Genomic DNA, 23,775 nt, shown 5'->3' with positions numbered 1-23,775 from the left:
GGTAGAGTAGTAGGGGGACCCTGACTTTGCCTCCTCCCTCAAACACAGCTAGATTAACATTCAACTATTTTGATCAAAACAATCTGAGGATTAAGGAAACAATCTGCACAATTAGACAGAATGTGGCAGATGTGAGGTTCTGAGCCATGAACTGGGGAAGAGGAAAGCCACAGGGCTGAGAAGGAGAGAGAAGCATTTTCACAGAGCAAAGTCACAGAGAGGGAGACAGCGGGAGAAAATGCAGCAGGTAGGGAGGGATCACACAGTAAGTGAGGAGATCCCCTGGGTCGCACTGCGAGAGATTTCTGCCTTTCTGCCCTTCTTGGAGCACATTTGGAAGAGTAAATTTTTCCTCTCCAAGAACAAAGGGCCAGCTGGGAGCCACGCAATAGCTCGCCCTCTCATCCTCAAGGAGGGGAACTTATAGCAGCTTTTTGCATCTGCCACAATAGAGTCAACCGTCTGTGTAACTGCCTTTCTCGGACAGACAGGAGTAGGGGACCAACTCTTCTGAAAATGACAGATAACCTGGTTGCAGCTTTTCACTGTGTGTTACGGTAGACTCCAGCCTCCATGTGCGTACTGTGACTGCTTTTCTGGGACAGGACAGAGCACCGTAAGGTTCTCCCGGTGAGGAAGGGGTTGTGGAAGGATTCCGCACCTTGCCAGGACCTTTAAAACATGGGAGTTTTGAGTCCCAGCCACAGACCAGAGATAATATACAAGAGATCTATGATGTGGGGCATGCTGACGAACAAGACAGGTTAAGGGCAGGGAACTGAAGAAAGCCCAGGACACAGGAGATTATTTGCTTTTCTGAAACAGCCTCCTGAAGAGCAGCGGCCAGAAGTTCCCCTCCCTGAGGACGAGAGGGCGAGGCGATGCCATATTCTTCCCCCTTCACTCTTCCCTCCTCCTGCCCACCAAAATGGTTGAACTTCATAGTAGCTCCAGTGGAGGCTGGAGTTCCCTACTAAACGTCACACCCCCGTGCTAGGCAGGGGCATCATTATAAGGGCAAGTTCGCATGTGAACCAGCCCAGCAGGCCTCTCAATCAGAAGACCAAGAGAGGTACCCCACAAGTACCAAGTACACTGATTAAAGAATGTTCCAAAACTCAGCTTCTGGTGGAAATAGGAATAGGCTTGTTTCTTTTTTTTTTTCCTTAGTTTTTAATTTTTTTTTTATTTTCTGTCTTTTTATTATTTTATCTTCTATATATTTTTTTCTTTTTTTTCCTCTTTATTTATTTATTTATTTTTTTGGTATCAGGGTTATAATTTTTTGCTCATTTGTTGGTTTGTGTGTTTCTTTCTCTTGTTTTTTGGATCAGCTTTTTTTTTTCTTTTCTTCTTTCCTTACTCTTTTAACTTCCGTCTTTCTTATCTTTTGGAATCAGACTCATAGTTATTTTGTTTATTTCTTCATTTGCATTTTTGTTCCTTTTGTTTTTCTCTCGTCTTGGATCAGACTTTTTTTTTTTTCTTTTTCCTTTCTTTTCTTTTCCAGGTTTATCTTAACAAACAAATCAAACAACACCTACTTAAAGGTCCAACCACTCTCTACTACAAGCAAGGAGGAACTCTGGAGAGGACAGACCAACGGGAAAGAACAGCCAAATGTAACAGCAGAGTATACACAGTACACACTAGAAATGCTTACTGAAGATTTTTGTTGTTATTGTTGTTGTTCTTATTGTGGGTTTTTTTTCTTTTTCTTTCTTTTTTTCTTTAATGAACAAAATGTTGAGACACAGAAAGTTACTCCCAAAGAAAGAACAGGAGGTAGTATTCACAGCCAGGGAGTTAATCAATATGGATATAAGTAAGATGTCTGCACTAGAATTTAAAACGAAGATTATAAAGATACTATCTGGGCTTGAAAAAAGCATAGAAGACACTAGAGAATCCCTTACTATAGAGATAAGACGAATAAAATCTAGTCAGGCCAAAATTAGCAATGCTATAACCCAGATGCAGTCCCAAGTGGAGGCCATAAAAACAAATGAATGAAACAGAAGAGCAAATCAGTGATACAGAAGTTAAAGTTGTGCAAAATAATGAAGCTGAAAAGAAGAGGGAAAGGTGGACTTAGGGAACTGAGCAATTCCATAAAGTGAAATAATATCCATATTATAGGAGTCCCAGAAGAACAGCAAGGAGAAAGGGGCAGAAGGTTTATTTGAATAAATTATACCTGAGAACTTCCCTAATCTGGGGAAGGAAACCAGGCATTCAAGTCCAAGGGGCACAGAGAACTACCTGCAAAATCAATAAAAATAGGTCAACACCTCAACATACTGAAACTTGCAAATTACAAAGACAAGAGAAAACCTTGAAAGCAGCTCGGGAGAAGAGGTCCTTAAGCTACAAAAGTAGACACATAAGGCTCACAGCAGACCTGTCCACCGAGACCTGGCAGGCCAGAAAGGACTAGAATGACATATTCAATGTACTAACTGGGAGAAATATGCGACCAAGAATACTTTATCCAGCAAGACTGTCATTCAGAACAGAAAGAGAGACAGTTTCCAAGATAAACAAAAACTAAAGGACTTCATAAACACTAAAACAGCCCTGCAAGAAAAATTAAAGTGGGCCTTTTCAGTGGAGAGAGAGCCCAGAAGTAACAAGGACTAGAAGGAACAGAGACATTCTATAGGAACAGTGACCTTACATGTAATGAAAGATATGAATTTAGTGCTAAATTCATATTATTCATATCTTTCAATAATTATTCTGAATACAAATGAACTAAATACGCCAATGAAAAGATTCAGCGTATCAGAATAGATAAAAAAACAAACAACGACGACAACAACAAAACACAAAAAAACAAGACTTATCAACAAGATGCTTACTAAAGACTCATTTTCGACCCAAAGATACCCCCAGATTGAAAGTGACGGGGTACCATTTATCATACTAAAGGACAACAAAAGAAAGCTGGAATAGCCATACTTATAATCTGACAAACTTTAAACCAAAAACTGTAATAAGAGATGAAGAAGGAACTATATATAATAAAAGGGTCTATCCAACAAGATCTAACAATTGTAAATATTTATTCCCCTCACCTGGGAGCAGCCAACTACATAAATCAATTAATAACAAACTTAAAGAAACTCATTGATAATAATACAATATGAATGGGGGACTTTAATATGCTACTCACAGCAATGGACAGATCATCTAATTAAAAAATCAACAATAGGAAACAAGGGTTTTAAAGGACTCAACTGAACCAGATGGACTTAACAGATATATTCAGAGCATTTCATCCTAAAGCAGCAGAATACATATTCTTTCTGAGTACGCATGGAACATTCTCCAGAAGAGATCACATACTGAGTCACAAATCAGGCCTCAACACTTTCAAAAGGATTGAGATCATACCATGCATATTTTCAGACCACAAAGATATAAAACTTAAAGTCAACCATGAGAAAAAATTTGGAAGAACCACAAATACATGGAGGTTAAAGAACAACAGGTTAACCAAGAAATTAAAGAAGAATTTTAAGAATTCATGGAAGTAAATGAAATTTGAAAATGAAAACACAACAGTTCAAAACCTTTGAAATGCAACAAAGATGGTTCTATGAGGGAAGTATATAGCAATACAAGGCTTCCTCAAGAAGCAAGGTCTTAAATACAAAAACTAACCTTATACCTAAAGGAGCTGGAAAAAGAACAACAAATAAAGCCTAAATCCAGCAGAAAACGGGAAATTAAGATTAGAACAGAATCAATGACACAGAAATTTAAACACACACACACACACACACACACACACACAGAACAGATCAAAGAAACTAGGAGCTGGTTCTTTGAAAGAATTAACAAGACTGATAAACCCCTACCCAGATTTATCAAAAAGAAAAGAGAAAGGACTCAAATAAATAAAATAATGAATGAAAGAGGAGAGATCCACAACCAATACCACAGCAATAAAAATAAGTATAACAGAATATTATGAGCAATTATATGCCAAAAAATTAGGCAATCTGGAAAAAATGGATGCATTCCTAGAAACATAGAAACTACCAAAACTAAAAATAGGAAGAAATAGAAAACCTAAACAGACCCATAACCAGCAAAGATATTGAATCAGTAATCAAAAATCTCCCAATAAACAAGAGTCCAGGGCCCACTGGCTTCCCAGCAGAATTCTGTCAAACATTTAAAGAAGAATTAATACCTATTCTTCTGAAACTGTTCCAAAAATAGAAATGGAAGGAAAACTTTCAAACTCATCCTATGAGGCCAGCATTACCCTGATCTCAAAACCAAACAAAGGCCATACTAAAAAAGAATTAAAGACCAAAAGTCTCTGATGAACAAGGATGTAAAAATTCTCACCAAGATATCAACTAATAACAGTACATCAAAAGGATTATTCACCACAACCAATTGGGACTTATTCCTGGGCAGCAAGGGTGGTTCAACATCCACAAATCAATCAATGGGATATACCACATTAATAAAAGAAAGGACAAGGACTATATTCCTCTCAATAGATCCAGAAAAAGCATTTCACAAAATACAGCATCCTTTCTGGAAAAAACCCTCAATAAAGTAGGAATAGAAGGAACAGACCTCAAAATCATAAAGGTCATATATGAAAGACACAGCTAGTATCATCTTTAATGGGGAAAAACAGAGCATTTCCCTGAAAGTGAAGAAAACCACAGGGATGTCCATTCTTACCACTGTTGTTCAATATTGTACTAGAAGTCCTAGCCTCAGCAATCAGACAACAAAAAGAAATAAAGGCATCCAAATCAGCAAAGAAGTCAAACTTTCACTCTAAGATACAACATGATACCCTATGTAGAAACCCAAGATTCCACCAAAAAACTGCTGGAACTGATACAGGAATTTAGCCAAGTGGCAGAATATAAAACCACTGCACAGAAGTGTCTTCCATTTCTATACACCAATAATGAAGCAGCAGAAAGAGAAATCAAGAAATCGATCCCATTTACAATTGCACCAAAAACCATGATACCTAGGAATAGACCTAACCAAAGAGGTAAAAAGATGTTCTCTGAAAACTACAGAACACTTTGAAAGAAACTGAGGAAGACAAAAAGAAATGGAAAAATATCCCATACTCATGGATTGGGAGAACCAATATTGCGAAAACATCTATCCTACCCAAAGCAATCTACACATCCAATGCAATCCCTGTCAAAATGTCATCAGCATTTTTCACAGAGCTGGAACAAACAATTCTAAGATTTGTATGGAACCACAAAAGACCCTTAATAGCCAAAGTAATGTTGAAAAAGAAAACCAAAACCAGAGGCATCACAATTCTGGACATCAAGCAATACTGCAAAGCTGTCATCATCAAGACAGTATGGTACTGGCACGAAAAACAGACACAGAGATCAATGTAACAGAAATGAACCCACAACTCTATGGTCAACTAATCTTTGACAAAGCAGGAAAGAACACCCAATGGAAAAAAGACAGTCTCTTCAATAAATGGTGTTGGGAGAACTAGACAGCAACATGTAGAAGAATGAAACCAGACCACTTTCCTACACTATACACAAAAAGAAACTCAAAATGGATGAAAGACCTTAATGTGAGACAGGAAACCATCAAAATCCTAGGGGAGAATACAGGCAGATAGCTCTGTGATCTCAGTCACAGCAACTTCTTACTAGATACATCACCACAGGCAAGGGAAACAAAAGCAAAGATGAACTATATGGACTTTATCAAGATAAACAGCTTCTACACAACAAAGGAAACAGTTAACAAAGCTAAAAGGCAACCTACAGAATGGAAGAAGATATTTACACATGTCTTATCAGATAAAGGGCTAACATCCAAAATCTATAAAGAACTTACAAAATCAACACCCAAAAAATAAATAAATAAATAAACAAACAAATAAACCAGTCAAGAAATGGGCAGAAGACATGAACAAACATTTCTCCAAAGAAGACATGTGAGTGGCTAAGAGACACATGAAAAAATGCTCAACATCACTCAGCATCAGGGAAATAGAAATCAAAACCACAATGACATACCACCTCACACCAGTCAGAATGTTAAAATTAACAACTCAGGAAACAACAGATGTTGCGAGGATGTGGAGAATAGGGAACCCTCTTACACTGGAGGTAGGAATGCAAACTGCTGTAGCCACTCTTAAAAATATTATGGAGGTTTCTCAAAAAACTAAAAATAGAACTACCCTATGACCTAGTAACTGCACTACTAGGTATTCATTCATAAGATATAAAAAATATTAATTTGAAGGGACACACACACCCCAATGTTTACAGCAGCAATGCCCCCAATAGCCAAAATATAAAAAGAGCCCAGATGGCCATCAAATGATGACTGGAAAAAGATGTGGTGTGTATATATACACAACGGAATAGTATTCAGCCATCAAAAAGAATGAAATAATGCCATTTGCAACAATGTGGACAGAACTGGAGGATATTAAGTTAAGCGAAATAAGTCAATCAGAGAAAGACTCTAATGTGGAAATTAAGAAACAGAACAGCAGATCATAGGGGATGGGAGAGAAAATAAAATAGGATGAAATCAGACAGGGAGACAAACCATAAGAGATTCTTACGTATAGGAAACAGGCTGTTGGTGGGTGAGGGGAATGGGGTAACTCGGTGATGGGCATTAAGGAGGTCACTTAATGTAATGAGCATTGGGTGTTACATGCAACTGATGAACCACTAAATTCTACCCCGAAACTAATAATATACTACATGTTAACTAAATTGAATTTAAATAAAAAATTTTAAAAAAAATAAAGAATGAAAGAGAAATAAAGATGCCCTTGTTGCAGGGGGGCAGAGGCTGATTAAGAGAAAAACTACTATCAGATACATACTCAAAGAAATTCAAAAAGGGTTTTTCAAGGTAACTAGAAAATGATACCAAATGGAAGGTCAGAGATGCAAGAGAACCAACGAGTAATGAAAGTGATAACTATGTTAACAAGAATGAACAATGTTCATTAAACAGTGATAATTCATTCCTGACACATAGTTATATAAGTCAGGAAGTGACTAAATAAAGTTAAACTGCTCTAAAGTCCTTGAATTGTGTAAGGAAGGATACGACTTAATATTAAACATGATAAATCAAGGACATAAGTTGTGATTTTTAGAGTAACTCCCCCCCAAAAATCAAAGATTACATAACTTCCATTCTAATAGAAGTAAAATAATGAATATTGAAAACACACAAATAATCCAAAATAAACAAAATAAATCCAAAATAAACAAAATAAAAGATTTTTTAAAAGAACATTAAAGTGAGACAAATGAAAAACACATAAGATGGTAGATTTAAACCCAAACACTGCATCTCATTAATTCTAAAACACATTCTTCACATATTTAAAATACTCTGAAACTGAGATTCATCTAACAAAGTACTTACTTAATAGGCACCATTTTTCTTAGTGGTACATAAGTAATAATGTATGTTACAATCAATTGCATCTACAGTTAAATAAATATAGTATATTACTAATTATATTAAACATAAATTAAATGATACAATTAAGAGACAAATATTGTCAAGCTGGATTAAAAAATAAAACCTAAACATGCTGTTTCAAAGCATACATCTAAAACATAAGGATAAAGAAAAGTTCAAAGTGAAAGGATGGGAAAAAATATACTTTCAACACGAAAAAATCTGGGGAAGCTAAATTAGTATCAGACAAAACTGACAGTCTAATCAATAAAAAAGGAAATGAAGACACATAGGTTGAGAAGAAATAAAACTGTTTGCAAATGATAGTCATCTACGTACAAAATCCAAAAGAACCAACAAAAAAAAATTTCTGAAACTAGTAAGCAATTAAAGCAAACTTATTAAAGCAATGAAAGGATGTAGAACAAAAGATTAATATACAAGTCAGTTGCTTTCTTATATACCAGCAACAAACTAACAAAATTTGAAATTAAAAACGCAATACCATTTACATTAGCAAAACCAAAACCAAAACCAAACAAAAACACTTAGGTATAAATGTAACAAAATATGTACAAGATCTATAGAGGAAAACAATAAAACTCTGATTAAAAAAAAATCAAAAACGACCTAAATAAAGGGAGAGATAGTCCATGTTCAAGGACAGGAAAACTCAATACCATAAGGAGGCCTATTCTTCGCAACTTGATCTGTAGATTCAATGCAACCCCAATTAAGATCCCAGTTGGTTATTTTTTGGGTATCAACAAAGCGATCTAACATTTATATGGAAAGAAAAAGGACCCATAATAACCAATACAATATTGAAAGAGAACAAAATTTAAAAAGTGACAGAATCTGACTTTAAGAATTTACCTTAAAGCTACGGTAAACCAAGACAGCACGGTATTGGCAAAAGAACAGACAAATGGATCAATGGAAGAGAATCAAGTCCAGACATAAACCAAACAAATATAGCCAACTTATCTTTGACAAAAGACAATATGATGGAGAAAGGATAGTCTTTAACCCAAAAAAGAGTATCCACTGCAGAGAAAAGGGAACTCTCTTACACTTTTGGTGGAAATGCAAACTGCGGCAGCCACTCTAGAAAACAGTATGGAGGTACCTCAAAAAGTTAAAAACAGAACTATCATAAGATCCAGCAATTGCACTACTTGGGTATTTATCCAAAAATACTGATTTGAAGGGATACATGCACCCCCAATGTTTGTAGCAGCATACAACAATAACCAAACTGTGGAAAGATCCCTAATGTCCATCAACTGGTGAATGGATACAGAAGATGTGGCATATATACAAATGGAGTATTACTGAGCCATAAAAAAGAATGAAATCGTGGTGCCTTAGTGGCTCAGTCGTCAAGCATCTGCCTTCAGCTCAGGTCATGATTCCAGGGTCCTGAGATCAAGCCCTACATTGGGTTCCCTGCTTAGCAGGAAGCCTTTTCTCCTTCCCCTACTCCCCCTGCCTGTATTCCCTCTCTCACTGTCTCTCTCTCCGTCAAATAAATATATAAAATCTTTAAAAAAAAAGAATGAAATCTTGCCATTTGCAATGACGTGGATGAAACTAGAGGGTATCATACTAAGCAAAGTAAGTCAGTCAGAGAAAGACAAATGCTGTATGATTTCACTCAGATGTGGAATTTAAGAAACAGAACAGATGAACATGGAGAGGGAAAGAGAGAGAGTCAAAACAAAAAACTGACTCTCAACTATAGAGAACAAACTGAGGGTTACTGGAGGAGAGGTCGGCAGGGGATGGGTTAAATGGGTGATGAGTATTAAGGAGGGCACTTGTGATGAGCACTGAATGTTGTATGTAAGTGATGAATCACTAAATTCTACACTTGGAAATAATATTACTTAGTATATTAACTAACTTGAATTTAAACAAAAACTTGAAAGAAAATAGAAAGAAGAGTATCTGCAAAATCTTTGGCAAACATTATATTTAATTTTAAAGTGCCGAAAGCTTTCAAATATCACTATATGATGACAGATGGTAACCATACTTGTGCTGAGCACAGAATAATGTACAGAATTGTTAAACCACTATGTTGTAGACATGAAACTAATATAACATTGCATGTTAATTATTCTTTATTAAAAAAAAGAAGAAGAAGACAAAGATGCACATTACCACCACTTCTATTTGAATATTGTACAGGAGGTCCTAGCCAGTACAGTCATAAAAATAAATAAATAAAAGTTATAAGGATTGATGAGATAGAAACAAAACTATCATTACTGCCAGATGATGTGATTATATAAGTAAAAATCCAAAAGAATTCACAGGTGTGTAGCACTAATATAAAAGTGTAACAGGCTGCTAGATATAAAAAAAATACAAGAAAAAATTTTTATTTTTATACAAAAAATTAGAAAATTAATTTTTAAAAGAGAAATTACTTACAATAGCATCCAAAAAAATAAAGCATAGGAATAACACTAATAAAAGAAGTTTAAATCTCTATAGAAAAATATAAGAGGAATTAGATCATAGACTTGAAGATTCCTTAATGAAAATATTGTTAATTCTTCACCAAACTAATCTAGAGATTTAATACAATATCAATCAAAACCCCAAAAAGACTTTTTTGTGGAATTGGACAATTCCCACATTTATATGAGAAAGCCACAAATAGCCAAGACACTGAAACAACTAGGTCAAAGTAGGACAACTTGCTTTATACAACCAATTATAAAGCTATAAAAATTAGGAAACTACAGTAGTGATGCAAATATAGAATAATAAACAAATGAAATAGAAGAGCTCAGAAACAGACACATATATTTGAGGACACCTGATTTATGACAAAGGTGATACTCCAAAGTAGCAATGAAAAGGACATCTTTTTAACACATGGCCCCAATTCAACAAAGAACTCATACTGGGGAAAAAAAAACCAAAAAACCTGACCTCTACCTGACACAATACACAAACAGTAATTCTAGGTGGATTTTGGGCCTAGATATGAAGAAAGGCTAAAACGGATCAAGAGTCTGGAAGACAATACAGAAGAGTATCTCTGACATTAAAGTTATGGAACATAAATAAGATAAAAAACGCCCTGGGGATAAAAATACATTATATGTTTATTAAAATAAAAAAATTTATTAAAAAAAATAAGATAAAAAACACAATAGTCATAAAGGAATAGATTGATACACATGACTACATTGAAATTAAAATTTTTCACTAAAAGTCACCAAAAAATTTATAAAGACTTCTATTAATCAATAAAGATAGTCAACCCAATAGCAAAACTGGGGAGGGTGGGATGGAACAGTATCTTCACAAAAAACAAAATCCAAATGGCCCATAAACAGGTGATTTAATCTCATTAGTAATCAAGGAAATGCAAAGGAAAAGCACAATAATATACCACAATGTGTCCAACTCACTAGCTACAGTTTAAAGTGGATAATATCAGTTGTTGGTGAGGTATCCACTTAGTACTCACTGTATCCCACAACACATCTCCTCCAGCCATCTCTGATTCCAGCAGTTATGGTGGACAACTCCCCACAACTCCTGCCTCTAAGCTTTTTCTGAGTTGTAACTTAAAAGCACGGGGGGCCGGGGGGGGGGGGTGTTAAAATCCCAGGGGGCAACCTTCAAACCAAACGAAGATGGAAGCAACAAAAATGAAAATGTAACACAGCTACCTATATCAGGATGGACAAACAGCACAAACACAACATCAACTAAAAAAGGCCACGCTAATATGAAACATACTTGTATAATTGTATTTATTTGCTCTATTTAATCTATTCTATGAATGGAGCTCAAAACAGGCAAAAATTAAAGTGTTTAGGAATACATACTTTTTGTGACAAAACTGTCGAGAAAAGCAAGGAAATTACCATAAAAATCAGGATAAAGGTTAACTTCAGGGAAGAAGGTATGATGAGTAAAACTACAAAAGAGACTTCAGAGGATCCTGACCTGACCTAGGTGACCTGACATGGGTGGCTACACAAATGTTCACTTTATAAAAATGTGTTCATTTGTGGGTGCCTGGGCGGCACAGTCAGTAAAGCGGCCATTTTGGTTTCACCTCAGGTCATGATTTCAGGGTTGTGAGATGAAGCCCTGTGTCAGGCTGCGTGCTCAGCGGGGAGTCTGCTTCAGATTCTCTCTCTTTCTCTCTGTCCCTCTGGCTCATTCTCTCTCTCTCTCAAATAATTTTTTTTTAAATGTGTTCAGCTATTCATTTGTTTAGCTAGATTTTCTGTATGTGCTTCATCTTTCATAATAAAAATGTTTTTTAAAAACATACATCACGGGACGCCTGGGTGGCTCAGTTGGTTAAGCGGCTGCCTTCGGCTCAGGTCATGATCCCAGCGTCCTGGGATCGAGTCCCACATCGGGCTCCTTGCTCGGCGGGGAGCCTGCTTCTCCCTCTGCCTCTGCCTACCACTCTGTCTGCCTGTGCTCGCTCGCTCTCTCTCTCTCTAACAAATAAATAAATTAAAAAAAAAAAAAAAAAAAAAACATACATCACAAGTTCTCCCAGAGTAAGAAGGCCCTGCAAGACTTATCCTTGGTCCTTCTCTTCCTACAGTCAGGCTCAGTAGAGTCTAGTAAGCCAGAAGGGTACTCAATCAGGACTGAGAAATCTTTTAGGAAAAAAAGATGAATTTGCTCAGCCTGATAGGGGTTGCTCAAGATCAGAAAGCAGACAGGGGGTTATACCTTTTATAGGAAGCAATCATTTAAAAAAAAAAAAAAAAAAACAGAGTCCAAGATAAAGACCAGAATAAGAGGTAAACTTGGAGTACAGGGCAATCTTTCTCTAAAAAACAAAATAAATAAAATAAAATAAAAAATACACAAGAAGGTGGAACAAAAAATACCACCATTAATAAATGTAGATTTATCACCAGCTGCTGGAGGAAGTAAGTTCATTTCAACTAGGAATAGACTTGAGCAGCCATCTGTCTAATGAGGTAATGCCCACCAGATCTTAAATAGTTAATCCAACCCTGTCTCCATTATGTCCATTCTGCCCTCTGCCCCTCTGTTCAAAGTGGAAGTGAATGCAATGTTGTCTGAGATAGTTTACTTGTTCTCAGAAGAAGCACGATGCCCTGCATTCAGTAGTGAAGGTCTCACTTACAGTCTTTTGGCGGAGGTAGAAAACCTTCCATTCTCTAAAATCTTGTATTCTGAGATCTAGAAAGCAATGTTCATTCATTAGAAGTCCTTTGCCATTACAAATGTTGCCTCAGGATATCTCTGTTTGCTACAGACTCAATTTTATCCTAATATCACCTTTTTTTTAAGTAGGCTCCACTCCCAGTGTGGACCCCAACACACGGCTCGAACTCACGACCCTGAGATAAAGAATCAGATGCTTAAACAACTGAGTCACCCAGGCACCCCATCCTAATACTCCTAAAGTGCTTCTACACTGACCCCTGTAAGCAATGACTTCCCAAAATTTCATGCCTTGCACCATCTCACCCAGTCTCAATCTGTCTCTCTAATGTTTTGTTTTGCCGTAAGACCATGCTAAACCATGCCCCATTTCAACCCTGCGAGCATAATACATTTCTGCGTCATATACAAAAGGTCACCAGTGAAAACAGCTCAAGTTGAATATCTGTAAGCAGTGAAATATTTATAGTTATCCAACACTTACCTACCAGCTACATCTCTGTCATAGAAGATAAGTAAAGTACAGATAGGACTTTTTTTTTTCTTTTTGCCCTGGCTAATTTTAACTTACTACAGTAAGAAAATTACTATTATAAGCTCAATAAAATGTGTATAAACTCACATAATGACTCACTACACCATCACACAACCTCCCCAAAAGGCAAGGGCAACAACTGACAAATATTCTATATATCCTAAAGTCTCTATTAGAGGGGCGCCGGGGTGGCTCAGTCAGCTGAGCATCTGCCTTTGGCTCAGGTCCTGATCTCAGGGTGCTGGGATCAAGCCCCATGTTGGGCTCCCTGCTCAGCGGGGAGTCTGCTTCTCCCTCTCTCTCCCACTGCCCCTCCTTCAGCTCATGTTCTCTCACTCTCTCTCTCTCTCAAATAAATAAAATCTTTTTAAAAATCTCTATTAGAATGCTAAACAAAAGCGTGAACTAATATGGCACCAGAAATAATGGGAAAATAAAGTCAATACAATCCACTTAGATCTATTTGAAATATGATCATCCAGTGAAAAGTTTTTAAAAATAAATAACTCCACAATAAAATTAACAATGTATAATATTGCAAGCATATATTATCAGTTCTCAAGAGTAAAGTCCAGGGGAACACTGATGAATAGCAATCTCCTAAATGTTCAATGCTATTAATATCTGTAACAGACAGGTAACTGCATTTTTTTAATTAATTATATTAAAATAATATTGCCTTATTTCCTAACTAAAAATAAATATCTGCTCAGAGCAAAATGATTAAAAAGATAAAGCCAGAAGAAAAATAAATACAAAAGTGACCCAAAACACTACCACCAAAAATGAGAATCAGCTAAACATTTTGGCATACACCCTTCCAATCTTTCTTCACATGTTCACGTTCTTATTCTTTATTTATTTTTTAAAAATATTTTACTTATCTATTTGACAGAGAGGGTCACAGCAGGGGGAGTGGGAGAGGGAGAACAGGCTTCCTGCCAAGCAGGGAGCCTAATGGCAGGGCTCATCCCAGGACCCTGGGATTATGACCTGAGCTGAAGGCAGACACTCAACAACTGAGGCACCCAGGCGCCCCAGATGTTCATAGTTTTAAAAAGGAGTAATTCACACCATGATTTCTCACATATTCTTTTCTTTTATTTGAATAAATATATATTATATATTGTTTTGTTTTTTTTTTTTTAAGATTTTATTTATTCATTTGACACAGAGAGAGAGAGAGAGAGAGAGATCACAAGTAGGCAGGCGGAGGGGGGGAGGGGGAAGCAGGCTCCCTGCTGAGCAGACAGCCTTACGTGGGGCTTGATCCCAGGACCCTGGAATCATGACCCGAGCCGAAGGCAGAGGCCTTAACCCACTGAGCCACCCAGGCGCCCCTATATATTATATATTGTTAACCAGAATGATTTACAAACCATCTTCTGCAGTACTCTAGAGTTCCCAAGAAGATGCTCTCAGGGGCCAGGGCCAACTAATACATTAGATACAGTATGGCACAAAGCTGAAGACCCATGATAATTTCAATGGCCCACCAATTTACTTTAAAATCAGAAGAAAAAAAGGGAAATCACAATAATGAATATTTAATAATGAATCCAGCCTGGGTTAGATCTGCCTTTATACCAATACGGTCATAAAATATAATTTTTCATATTTTTTAAATGGAAGAAGGGGCTTAAAAACATGACTTCTAGTATATACTGTTACGCTAAATAGGTATTTTGTAGTCAGTATAAACAATCTATTTTTTTGGACATGTGTAAGTTGTGCCCATTTTTATTGTTGAACAATGCATATACATATTGTTTGCTCACTCTCTGATTATTTCCCTAGAACAAATTTCTAAAAATAAAATTGCTGGCTTAAAAACGTATCCTGTAAGGTTTTAAACACAAACAACCAATCTGTTCCACAGAAAATCTGTACTAATTCTCATCATACCAGAATTATGAGAGTGGCCTGGTGACTTACATACCCTGGTTTCATAGGTTAAAAACATGCTGTTTTATTGTTTTGATTTACACTTCTTTGTTTAGTGATACGAAGAGAAGTTTTACAAATTTATTAATCTTTTATATTTATTTCTTGTATTATGAGCTACCCGATCATATTCTTTGCTCATCTATAAATTTATGATATTATTATTCAAAAAAAAAGGCAAAAACAAAAAACTTTGTCTCAAATGTTTCAAATAGTATTCTTTGCTATTTGTCCTTTCACTGTTTGAACTGTTTTTTATATACACAACTCTTCAAATCTATAGACTGCTTTGCACTTTACAGTTTTGGGGTTGTGGGGGCAGTGGAAAGATTCATGTTTCGAAAAACCTTTCTCCATCCAAGATTATATCTATTTAGTCATATTTTCTTCTATTTCATTATACATTTGGAATTTATTTTAAAGTATGATATATGGTAATTTCTTTTCAAATTCTTAACAAATTATCTCAGCCTCATTTACTGAAAAACCCTATCTTAAAAAAAAAGGTCACTTTTACTATTTCTGAGGTTTCTACCATGAGACTGTTAATATGTTTCTTAATGCATTTAATTAATATTATACAGTTCCCAAACATAATAGTTCATACCAAGAGCCTTCTTTAAGGGTCTTCTTTTTCAGTATTTTCTTCACTACTATTGCAAAATTACTCTTCCAAATTGACTTTAAACTTATTTTTGTCAAGTTCTACAATGAATGAAATATATACATATCTGGAACTTGATTAGACTTATATTAAATTTATGAGTTAATTTGGTAAAGACAGATATATTTCCAATATTTAGTCTCTCCATAAAAGAACACTGCCTTTATTCAAATTACATATTCTGACTTTCAGTAAACTTCTCTGTGTTCTTTAAACAAGTGCTGCATATTTCCTATTAATCTGATCCCAAGGTACTCAGAATTTTTGGCAAATATAGTTTTTTTCTCACATTTTTTCAAAATAGTTAAAACTGGTCTATTGAAAATCTACTTATTTTATAACTGTATTTCTAACACTATTTAGTTGATTCCCTTGCTTTTCAAAACTAGACATAGTAACATCATTTCCCCCTCTTTTCAAATATTTACTCCTAAATCTTTTTCTTATTCATTGCACGAGCTAGAAAATCCAAGCCAAAATAAACTAATAGTACTGACAGTATCATGTATGCCCAATATTTTATGGTTTCCGCTCCAATGTTATACCCCTCATTCTCCACCGTGTTCTTTGCATAGAAGGCTGACTTATACAGACCGCACCGTTCATGCAGACATGCAGGAAACATGGCCAATAAGAGACACTGGCAAAGATAAGAAGTTGGTAGGAGAATAACTGATTATTCCTCTGGGTCCCACTGTAACAGGTCACCTGATAATGGCAGTTTCCCTCTACTTCAACTTCTAAATGGTCAGTCTCTCTCAGCCATAGCTATTTCTCTCCACAATCCCATAACAGTTATCTATCCTTACATCTTCTACATCCCCACTGGGTTACATACTTAAGCCAGTCCCCAAAACTTCTTGCCCATTCTCATGGGGAAAATGGTAGATCACCTTATATTCGAGATTATCTTGTATTCATGTTCAAGTTTTAATACGCAGTAAGTTTTAAATGTAATAGTCATGATACCATTTTATTCAAAATATTTCATAATTACTTTGGCCTTTAGGTCTCTGATAGAAGATTTACTTAGGAGAATGTTTTTAAACTACCAACTCATTTAGGGGTTTTGCTATTAGTATCTAGTTTTACCACACTGTGGCCAAAGAATGAGACCTGTTCTGTTTCTCCTTCTTTTCTAAATTATTTAAGTCTTTTGGAAAAATAAAGGGTCCATTTTTATGGAGATTCCTAAATACCTGAAATGATGATATATGTTCTGTTTGTACACAGAGTTACATTATAATCTACTAAATCAACCATACTAGGGGCGCCTGGGTGGCTGAGTCAGTTAAGCGTCTGCCTTCGGCTCAGGTCATGATCTCAGGGTCATGCGCTCGAGCCCCACATCGGGCTCTCTGCTCAGCAAGGAGCCTGCTTTCCTCTCTCTCTCTGCCTGCTGCTCTGCCTACTTGTGATCTCTGTGTGTCAAATAAATAAATAAAATCTTTAAAAAAAAAATAAATGAACCATACTGATATTTATTTAAATCTCTATAATCTTATGTGCTTTGTTTATATAATCTGGTAATGATTAAGATGTTTTGAAACTTCCTCTTAGATATGTGCTCATTTTCCCTTGACGTGCTTTTTACATTACATATTTTAATAACATAATATCAATAATGATAAATGTTCATTAATGATCATACATCTTACAAATGAAAAGTGATCATTTTTGCCTTATTTGGAGTCTCTTTGTCTCAGGTATGTTTCCTAGATGAAACATTTATTTATAGTGGTGTGAGACCTAGACTGAGAAGCATTCCATATATATTTGTCAAACTGTTTAATTTGGCCTTAAATTATTATATCTTATACTTTGCATTTTGTAACACCTTAACAAATGTTCTTTTGTGCTTTGTTATTCTATGTTGCATAATTTCTCTAAAAAATTTTTTGTCCTAGGGAGGCTGCCTGGCTCACTCAGTAGAGCATGTGACACTTAATCTAAGGGTAATGAGTTCAAGCCCCAAGTTGGGTGTGGAGCCTACTTTAGAAAAAAAAATGCCCTTGTGAATTAGAAATGTGCATCCTGTTTTCAATTCTACCTTGAGGTCATTATTTTGACAATTTAAAATGCAGTTAGACATCTATTTCTCCAGTTTTCTATGATTTTATACCTCCCCCACTCAATTGTTTTTATTTTTTTTAATATTATATATTTTCTTTCACGTTTCATTTGTTCTCATTGCCCCACCACTAAATCCAATGGTCCAAAAACCATTCTTCCCACTGTGTTCTCAACATCTATTCCATCTTTCTAACTTTTAATCTCTGTCCTTTCCCCCTGTAATCTGGGAAAGCTTATCCAGACAGACTTGCAGATCTTTTTTGAACAGGCATTAAAAAGAGTTATCCAACCAGGGCCAAAATGAGTTCCCATGCTAGGACTGAGATAAATTTAGACCTCCTGGACCCACTGTTCAAGAGGGAATCCCAAACACTTCACACACACACCCCTCCCACTCCATTTCCTAACACTCGCAGCTGCAGCAAGACTCCCTCCCTGCCTTCAGTCTCCGGGGACCAATCTCCTTCTGTCCTATAACCCTGTTTACATTTATCACCGTAAGAAGCTGAAGCTCTCCGTGTAGGCCCTTATCTCCCTCCTGTCCCTTACTAGGCACCTAGAATTCACAGTCCAGCATCAGCAAAAACTCTTGATATCCTCAACCTCTTCTCTGAAAGTAACTTTCACTGTCAAGCTCTACTTGAAATTCTGTTACTCCCAGATTTCACTAGAACCTTCTCAAGGAGCAGCAGCTTTTTCCCTCATACAATATATATATCAATAATAATGATATAACCCTCATACAACTAGAGATAGAGTCAGTGTTCTTCCTCCAGATTGCTGCTTCTAGGCCATTCTTTCTCGCTCCTTCCTAAAATCTTCCAGCTCTGAATCTCATAAAATTAAACTACCCACTATTTAATTACTAACCTAACAACCTGAGATACTCCTTCTCATGTCCTTCTCACCAACACTGTCACTCTAACACTATTCTTGTCTTAATTTTTGCTGATTTCAATATACAGGTAAATAACCCTACTAATCCCTTGCTCTCTCCATAGCTTGAACTCCTTTCCTCCAATGATCTAATCCTCTGCCATTCAACCACTCATTGCCATGCTTTTAAGGGACATTTTAACATTACTATAATTTATAATCTCAACTTTACCCATCTTACTCTCCCCAGGTACATCTTTACACTCCAATATAACTTTAATCCCACTGGGACATTCAGTGTTTTCCCTTTTCACTTCCTTTATCCCCTTGATATCCTCCCTTTCCTAGGCCTTATCCAGCTTCAATGTCATGGCCCATCATGATAATTACTCCTTTGCAAACAGATCTGACTTCTTTGCACCCTTCTTACTTCGTCGTATTTGGCCTAAATAAAACCCGGTTAACATCAGCTCTCGTATGCTACCTATGCCATTGAATGCAGTTGCACAAAAACACACAACGACAAACTAATCTCACTTAAAATTCGTGACTGTGAATCTCAAGTGGCCCTTTAGAATGGCCCAGGAAACACACTCTACTCCATTTACCCCCCCCATTCTACCACCCAACTATTTCATACCCTCTCTAATCTCCTGAAATCCCCAACAGTTTCCCCCCACCGAGCTTTCAGCTGATGAACACACTTCCTACTTCACTGGCAAAACGGAATCATAGACTCCCCACCACTACATCTATCCATCTACAGCAGCTACCTCCATTTTTTCTTATTACTACAGATACCCTGAGCTCCATTTGAACAAACCCCTCCACTTGTGCCCCAGATCTCATGTCCTCTCACCCACTCAAGGTCACCTATAGCAATGTTCCCCTCTTTGTTCTAGATCACCAATTTTACCCCCTACTAAATTATTCCTATTAGCATACCTGCTGTAATTTCTTCCATCTTGAAAAAAGTCTACCCTAATCATACTTCTTCCTTCATACCTGGCTCTTCCCGCAGATAGCCACACAGCTTCCTACTCATCTCCTTCAAATATTTAGTCTATTATCACCTCAAAGGAGCTTACCCTGACAGTACTAATCTTAAAACTGCAAGCTGACCTCTACCATCACCACCACCACTTCTGGGCCTCCCAATCTTCCAATACTTTAAAACGCAAATTCCATTAAGGGCACATCTTTATCTAATTCACTGAAATACTTCAAGTGCCTAAAACAAAGTCTAGCACCGAGTCAGCATTCAATAAATACTCGATAAGGGGCACCTAGGTGGCGCAGTTTCAGGTCTTGGTTTCAGCCAAGAAACTCTTGGTTTCAGCTCAGGTCATGATCTCAGAGTCTTGAGATCGAGAGCCCTGAGTCAGGTTCTGTTCTCCGCCCAGAGTCTACTTAAGTTTCTCTCACCATCTCCCTCTGCCCCTACCCCCAACTTGCTCACACATATGCGCTCGCTCTCTCTCAAATACATAAAAAAAATTTTTAAATAAGATTAAAAAAATTAATAAATAAACAAATACTTGATAAGTGAATGAATAAAGTACGGGTCCATTCTTCATTGCTTCTTACACCACTTCAAATTCCACTGTAGCACTGATTCAGGACACTTCTTTCCTAACTCTGCATGCCACCGCTTTCATCTTAGTCTCCTGTCTTATCACGGTTGATTGTTCATTTCTTGTTCCCTGAATTCATGTCTTTCTCAACTTCACTCCCAGCCAAAGCAAATACTAAATGTACTTCCCTCCCCTGCAGGAAATCTTTTACAAACATATGACTTTTCTTGTGAATATAATTACTTTTTTCATTAAGTATAGTTATTTTCATGAACACTGTTCTAATTCTTCCACAGCAATTTTTCAGCCTAGTATTTGCTCAAAAACAGGTAAATCCTGCAGCAAATTCTGCTTGAGAGCTTTCCTTTACACCACGATTTAATTAGAACTGTACTTTCAGATCTGAAGATAAAGAGCTGGCTAACAGCAGTTTTTATTATTCTTTCCGTGCCCCCAGAAACTTGAGGGAGGTAGGAAAGGAAATGAATATTTGGGGCTACAGATATTCCCCACATGAAATCTTCATCTGTGCTTGGAAAAGATGAACATCTTCCACATCTAATTTTTTTCTCTAGCTCAGCTTCTACTCACATATGCATTGTGTATGTCTAGCTCTCTACTTAACACTACCACCTACTAAATTAGGAAGGAACCTTGTTCCCTTTCGATAAATCTGCACCAAAAGAAGCCCAACAACTCAAGGGTGGTGTTCACCTGTAGACCCTCCTTGTAATTCCTTTTGAACCCTGGCAAAGGAAGGGGTTCTAAGACCACAGGCTCTGGAGACCCAGACTTCTTGACTTCAAATCCCAGCTTCACCACTTACTTTGATGTGTAACCTCACTTTCTTTATCCTTAACTGGAGATACCCACATCTCATTAGGTTGCTGAGCATTAAAGATTAATGCAAATGCTTAGAACAATGCCTATTACAAAATAACATTCACTAAATGTTAACTCTTCTTTCTCTTCCCCCTTGTCTTGCCTCTCACCTTTATTTATAAAAGTAGAGATGTTAGTAGGACTATGTCAAGATTTCTTCCATTTACAGTGACAATGAAGCACTTTTCTCGAGAAGTGATTTATGAATAAACACCTCCTATAGTCTTTCAATCTAATCTAACCTACACTACATCTAAGAGAAACTCTTTCCTAATTCCTAATTCAGATGTAAATTTTTCCATGTTCTTATAGTTCTGGTGTGTCAATTTACACAAGAGTGTAGATACATACCTGTGCCTACACAAATGTTTGTCTTAAAGGTCTCTGAAATCATTTACTTAATTAAAAAACAGACTTCTCATTCGTGTATCGTATGATTAATTTCAGAAGAGCCAGGAATAATTTTTCAACATAGACATGAGAACATCACAGAGTTTAAGAAACACCAATCTATATCATGTTAAGAAGAACAAGAAGAAATAATTCAGTTACTCACGATGCTCCTGAATTCATGATGCAGCTCTTTGCGCCACAAAAACAATCTCTGCCATCATCATGATTCATTCCAAGGTTATGACCCAACTCATGAGCAACAATGGATGCAAACGTCTCCACTGTGATTTGCCCAAACTGCCCAAACACAGGAAAGTATTAATTAGGGTCTGAACAAAAAGGATATGCTTATTATTTTTTCCACAAAAGGAAATTAATCACTACAATGGTGACCGTCTTTACAATAAATCAAGCATCCAACATCAGTCTTCACACATTTCACTAGGAAACTGATATGACATGGACATAGAGCCTTTAAGCAACAGACCAATTACGTTAGCACTAATAAGTTATTTGCAATGATTTATGGGAAAACAGATTCATGGTTCTAATTTAATTTTCTTAAAGGGGGTTTCAACTTCCTTGTTAGGAGGAGTTAATGAACACATCATAATGAGGAGTTAATGCACACATCATATTAGAAAACTAATCCAATCTCTAAAGAAAAAACACATCTATCACTTCTACCCAAAATATTGTTTTAAGGACTGGGGGAGGAAATATACAGTCAAATGCTTGACACTGTCCTAATGCAAACATCCAAAGTTAAATTTCAAGAACAAAAACGTACCACATTAATCCCGCCTGCATGGCTCCTTGAACATACTGTTCCCACAAATGCCATTCCTGCAGTCCCACCAAAACCTTTCTTCCTAAATGAAAATAAAAGGTCCAAGTTAGAAAATGTACTTGGGAGGGGTGAAAGGAACACACTGATCTTATTTCACTGGGCATGTAGAACCTACAAAAACTGGGAGAAAAATGGCAAAGATAATTGACATTTTAAATCAGAACACAATTAAGTCTTACTTCTTTTTTATTCTCAGATAATGAGATTACTATCAGCCATTAATTAATATCATTAATATCATTAATTAATATTAATGAATTAATATTGATTTCTCAAATGAAGATATGTTTTAGACACCAAGCTTTTTTCCTACCCTCTAGATGAAAAATCGTCCTAAAATGCATTATATTTCTTTATTCAAAAATTCTAATGAGGAGAGACAGTTATCACTCAATGAACACAACGCACCCAGGAGGCTGCAAAGCAGGGAGCACAGGGAATGTAAGAACCACAATGGCCTCCATATGGGTCCCAGGCAATCATCACCTACACATCTGTATCTCAAGACCTATTTCTCCACCTGGAACTCCTTTGCCCAGTAAATTCTCCTAACTCATTCCCTCAGCTCCTTCAAGTCTTTATTCACAGGTCTTCTCTTTTAGCCGTCCCTCACCACACCAACCTGACTCCTCCAATACTTTTTTTCTTGGCAAGTGCTCCACTATTTATTGAGTAGAAAAGCATAATAATAACAACGCAATGTATTTAAAATGTTCTATAAGCCTTCACGAGCGCTTTACAAAAATAATCTCATTTCATCCTGAAACCCTACTAGATAAAAATTATCGGGCCCACTGAACAGATTAAGAAACTGAGACTCTGCGAAGTTATATCTTCAGCTGTTAGGTCACCAAGCTGTGGTCTGACACAATGCTATCTGATTCCACATTTACTATCCTCAATAACTATACCATCCTGGCCCTTTCTCCCCTGTAGCCAGGTAAGTACATTCTAATCAGGGGAAAATGCAAGTAAAGAAATCTGTCTTCATGTCATGAGGAGCTGAGCCTTCAGTACAAAAAACTATGGCTACTAAGATTCTTCAAACATTTCCTGGACTCTGAGTCAGAATATGAGCTTCACTGGTTGTAACCTTAACCTCCCTGGGAGACATGCAGCTACAGGAAAATGAGGTACTTATTCCTTCACATGATGATAGAAAATTAGAACCCAAGACACTGTGTTGTGTATCTAGTTCCATTATCACAAACATAGATGACAGAGGACACACGACATGCCCAAATTCAAGATGTTTCATTCTGTACCAGTCTCCACTAGCATGCCAAGGCAGGCAACTCCTTCAGATGAGAAAGGCAGATGCCCA

At 36.7% G+C, this 23,775-nt stretch overlaps 1 protein-coding gene across 1 annotated transcript in view; it reads right to left on the bottom strand.

Annotated features, from left to right (window-relative positions):
* The window catches only part of ADAM9 (ADAM metallopeptidase domain 9), a 147,531-nt gene that overhangs the window by 82,139 nt on the left and 41,617 nt on the right, over positions 1-23,775 (bottom strand). The window contains exons 10-11 of the mRNA XM_080795903.1: positions 22,392-22,473; positions 21,765-21,898 (exon numbers count right to left, since the gene is read on the bottom strand). Of these exons, the coding sequence (XP_080652029.1) occupies positions 21,765-21,898; positions 22,392-22,473 (216 nt within the window). The remainder of the gene's footprint in view (positions 1-21,764; positions 21,899-22,391; positions 22,474-23,775) is intronic.

Source organism: Martes martes (assembly GCF_963455335.1).
Source record: "Martes martes genome assembly, chromosome: 2".
NCBI lineage: Eukaryota > Metazoa > Chordata > Mammalia > Carnivora > Mustelidae > Martes > Martes martes.
The sequence above is the reverse complement of the archived record's forward strand: the minus strand, read 5'-3'. Positions and strand labels throughout refer to the sequence as shown.